This window comes from Alligator sinensis, unplaced genomic scaffold, assembly GCF_000455745.1.
Source record: "Alligator sinensis unplaced genomic scaffold, ASM45574v1 scaffold1520_1, whole genome shotgun sequence".
Lineage (NCBI taxonomy): Eukaryota > Metazoa > Chordata > Crocodylia > Alligatoridae > Alligator > Alligator sinensis.
In genome coordinates this window covers 312,854-317,733 of record NW_005842659.1, presented here as the reverse complement: position 1 = coordinate 317,733, position 4,880 = coordinate 312,854, and the positions used below count along the sequence as shown (strand labels likewise).

The 4,880-nt window shown below is 47.0% G+C and overlaps 1 protein-coding gene across 4 annotated transcripts in view; it reads right to left on the bottom strand.

Moving 5' to 3' along the window:
* Window positions 1-4,880, bottom strand: part of SLC9B2 (solute carrier family 9 member B2) — a 28,629-nt gene that overhangs the window by 12,569 nt on the left and 11,180 nt on the right. For all 4 annotated transcript variants that reach the window (XM_025215667.1, XM_025215668.1, XM_014524775.2 and 1 more), the window contains one exon: window positions 4,099-4,274. In XM_025215667.1, the coding sequence (XP_025071452.1) occupies window positions 4,099-4,274 (176 nt within the window). The remainder of the gene's footprint in view (window positions 1-4,098; window positions 4,275-4,880) is intronic.

Genomic DNA, 4,880 nt, shown 5'->3' with positions numbered 1-4,880 from the left:
CTTGGAGAGGAGTGGGAGGCAGAGGGAGGGGGGAAGGGAATTATATAGTTCACATGTGAAAAGTGACAAGCATTTTCTGAAACAGATTAGTTCAGTTTGTGAAGAATTACTTAAAACAATTTAATTTCCAATATTTTCTTGAGAGATGAAGGAAATGTATGCCGTATTTATAGGAGATGACTGGTGAAAGCCATCCTTAACCTATCATCAGCGCTCAAAAGTAAGAAAAGCTGTTCATAAAATTCTCACTGATAAAAATGACTACTACGAGCTTCAATCTCACCATCCCTCCATCCGACTTTCTCTTGAATATTCCAGCACCAACATCTCCTCTTTAGACACGATGATCAGTATCCAGAATGATAAAATACAGACCATGTTATACAAGAAACCCACAGACCAACATACATATCTGCACAGAACCAGCAATCACCCTAAACACACTAAAAAAGCTGCAATATACAAGCAAGCCCTCAGACACCACCGAATTTGCACTGAGGAGAACACCCAGGATTGCCACCTCACCAGTCTTAAAAAGGCTTTTACCCAACAAGGACACTCCTCCAGAGAGATAGATTACACGTTTGAAAGAGCCACCCGGATACCATGTGAAGAATTGCTGTAGTACAGAAGAAACCCCCCCACAAATTGCACACCGTTGGTGATGACATATCACCCCTCCCTCAAACCCATACAGAAAATCCTCAAACAACTGCAACCCATACTAGAAAGAGACCCTATTCTTAAAGAGATCTTCCCAGAGGCACCCGTCTTAGCCTTCAAACAAGCACCGAACTTCGCTTACCTCATCACCAGAAGCAACCTTCCTCAAGCCCAGAACACACCAAATGGATCCAGACCATGCTATGACAGAAATGCAAAACCTGCCAACACATCTCCACCACCCCCACTATTACTACACCCCAAAACAGAGCCATCAACATTCCCAGATCTTACAGCTGCACCTCCAGAAATGTAATATATCTCATCCAGTGCACCAAATGCCCTGATGGAAAATACACAGGAGAGACTAAACAACAACTGCGCACCAGAATGAACACACACCGGAAATCTATCAAAGACAAGAATACCCAATTATCTGTGGGGGCACATTTCTAACAAGAGGGCCACTCTCTCTCCAATCTCACAGTTCTAATCCTCAAAGGGAACTTACAAAACACTTCTCAGAGATGAGCCTACAAACTCCACTTCATCAATCTCCTGGATACTAAAAATCCTGGACTAAATATAGACATTGCATTTATGACACATTATAACCTGCCTGACATGTGACTCCCCAGGTACCTCTCCACTATTCATTCCCCTTCTCTACCCCCACCCCCCAGCCTGTCTCTCACCCACTGACTCCTCAATTTACATCTTCACTGACTGCCTGTCTTGTATGCATACCAGCCCAGCCTCTGACTTCTTTACTTTTCATTCCATCCAGGAAGAGCACACACCAACTGCTGAAACTTCCTCAGCCTGACGAAGGGTTTTTGAACCCGAAAGCTTGCTTAAAAATTTTTTTCCAACTATTTAAGTTGGTCTAATAAAAGATACCAGATTCACCCAAATAATTTTGTCTGCCTATGAGCTTCAATTAGCATTCCTCTAAAAAACTTCCCCTTAGAGAGTGAGAGGAGCTTTCAGAGAACAGAACTACTAACACCTGGTTAGTTTTCTCCTGTTTTAATCAATTGTAATATTTTTCCCATAAAAATTTAGCTTAAGGCTAAAGAGGCTGGAAAAGTGCAGGTTTGGGTGATCTGGTAGCCACCTATAAGTTTATCAGGGGTGCTCATCAGGATCTGGGGGAACGTCTGTTCACCAGAGCGCCCCAAGGGATGACAAGATCGAATGGTCACAAACTCCATCACCACCGATTCAGGCTGGACATAAGAAAGAGCCTCTTCACTGTCCGAGCCCCAAGGTTTGGAGCAGACTGCCACCGGAGGCGGTTCAAGCACCCGCTTTGAACGCCTTCAAGATACATTTGGATGCTTATCTTGCTGGGATCTTATGATCCCTGCTGACTTCCTGCCCCTGGAGCAGGGGGCTGGACTTGATGATCTTCCGCAGTTCCTTCCAGCCCAAATGTCTATGAAATCTATGAAGGAAAGCTAGATTATAGATGTTTGTCCAGCAGAATCTACTTCACATGAACAGTGAGAACACAGAAGTTGGAAATGCTGGTGAATTATTTTGTTTCCATTTACTCAGTCATCACCAGGGATTTGCGTTTTCTGTTTGCCACAGAAAAACGGAGTAAACAGCTGATTTTACCTTTTGCTGGAGGCAAATGCGGATTTCTTGTTTTACTGGAGGAACCTGCACATTTTCCAGTTTTACAATGAGTTCCCTGCAGGCTGGCAGAGCTCTGCCAGCCTGCAGGGAACTCATTGTAAAACTGGAAAATGTGCAGGTTCCTCCAGTAAAACAAGAAATCCGCATTTGCCTCCAGCAAAAGGTAAAATCAGCTGTTTACTCCGTTTTTCTGTGGCAAACAGAAAACGCAAATCCCTGGTGATGACTGAGTAAATGGAAACAAAATAATTCACCAGCATTTCCAACTTCTGTGTTCTCACTGTTCATGTGAAGTAGATTCTGCTGGACAAACATCTATAATCTAGCTTTGGTGGGGTGGAGATGGAGTCCCCCATAGGGAGGGAGGGAGGGAGATGGCTAGGGCTGGGACTGCTGTCCAGCCAGGAGAGAGTGTGGGGCTTGGGGTCCGGGGCTGCAATGCACAGCTGCAGGGCGCCAGCAGGGAGTGGGACGGGGCCCCAGGTGGTTTGTCAGGGGGGCGGGGGCTGGCTCCCTGCCGCAGCACACACTCCCAAGGGGGGCCGGGAGGACTTGTGCTCCCCAGACCTGTCCACAGGGCAGTCATGGGCTGCAGATGCGGGCTCCCGCCCTGCTGCCCTCCCCCGGGTCCTCTGCAGCCCGGTGGGCATGACCTGGCGTGGCAGGTTACAGCAGGGCTGCGCGGAGAAGCTGCTTGCCGCTGCGAGCTCCCCGCTGCCCTGGCGATGCACCTGCTGTGCATGGGGCCCTGCATGCAGGAGGTGCATTGCCAAGGCAGCAGAACTCTCAGCAGTGAGTAGCTTCTCCACGCAGCCCTGCTGTGCCCTGTCATGCTGGGTTGTGCCCGCCAGGGTGTGGAGGCCCCTGGGGAGGGCACCAGGGTAGGAGTCCATGCCTGCAGCCCATGCCTGCCCTGCTCACAGATCTGGGGGGTTCAGGTCCCTCCTGTCCCCTTCGGGAGTGTGTGCTGTGGTGGGGAGCCAGCTGCTCCCTCCCCACCCATGCAGCAGGGGGGAGTGTGGCAGGGGCTGCAGACCCAGGTCCATAGCCCTGGCAACTGGGGGCCCCCTCCAGCCAGGCTAAATAAGGAGGGGCTGTGGGTGGGGGGGTGGGGAAATGAGAGGCACAAACAGGGCTGGGGGGGTCTGTGGGGAGCCTTTCATTTTAATAACGGATTTGGAGGGGGGGGGCGGGGGTTATTAGAGAATTTGTGATCTCTTTTATCAGAGAATTTGCGATTTTATATCAGGGAAAACCAGAATCCCTGGTCATCACAAATCCACAAGAAATACTGATGCACCTTGATGAAGCACCTTAATCTAAGCACCTTGATGAAGGATACCAAGGGCAAGTGAATGTTGGGAGAAAAACTCAGATCTCCCAATCATCAGCATCATGTAAACATGTTTTCCTGTATATAAAAGTACCTGTTTAGCACCATAATCTTGGTGAATCTAGAGACCATCTGGTACCTTTATATCAAGAAAGCATGTCAGAGAGATGTAGTGTAATGGAGTCCAGCCACAGCAGCTGGGTGAGTGTCAAGCTGGGGGAGTTAATCTATTAAGGCTGTATAGCACAAAAACCTCAAAACTGGGAATGCCTTGTGCAGGCCCCTCTGCATATGGGAAATTCCACTCCACTGTTGGAGTTACCAGCATCCATCAAAACTCCTTTTGATTTTGATTCATCAAATTAATTTATAACAATTCCATCACAGTAGACAATAGATTCCTTAAAACATTTCTAAATATGTCTTGGCTTTTGCCATCTCTGAATTAGCTGGCATACCTGTAGAGAAAGCCATGCCTAAACAGGTATTGAAACCTGTGATCGCCAAGATGTCATCAATGCTTCCAGAAGCCATTAGCAAGGTAGGGATTCCCTTTTCAACACCATATCCTCCTGCCTGCAAAATCAGCATAGAGGGGACCACAACAGCTGGAGAGACAGCACCTAGAACAAAACTAAAAAATGCACACTCCTTACGAATGATATACAAAACTGGGAAAGTTATCAGTCCCTTTTCCTCCATTACAAATATACAAAATTCCCATTTTTAGGTGTTGTCCTTTCTCTGAACTGCTCACAACCAAGATGTGTAATCTGGCAGTCCATGTTTGCTACCCCACCAATTCAGTGGTGTCAAAATACAGAGCTTGATGGAATAAGATGGAAAAGCAGCCCTCCCTCAACAATACTGCTCCAAAAACAGAGGGCTTGCTGGATGTTTACACTTGCTTTTAATAGCGAGTGCTCTTTAAGTAACATTCTGAACTCTAATACTTACTGGTCCAAGTAGTATGTTTACAATAATATTTCTTCCTGTCCCCGAAGACCTTCTGTGTTTCACACAAAACCATGAGAATCCTGACCTGATTTACTTACTTTCTTTAAGCCACCCTCTAGCAACCTCCTTCCTAAGACCAGAATCTCTGCCAGAGAATTGTGGCACAGCTAGATTTCCTTCATAATGTGAACATCTTCCTCAAATCAGCTCTAAGAACATAGATTCATAAATGTTAGGGTCGGAAGGGACCTCAATAGATCATCGAGTCCGACCCCCTGCATAG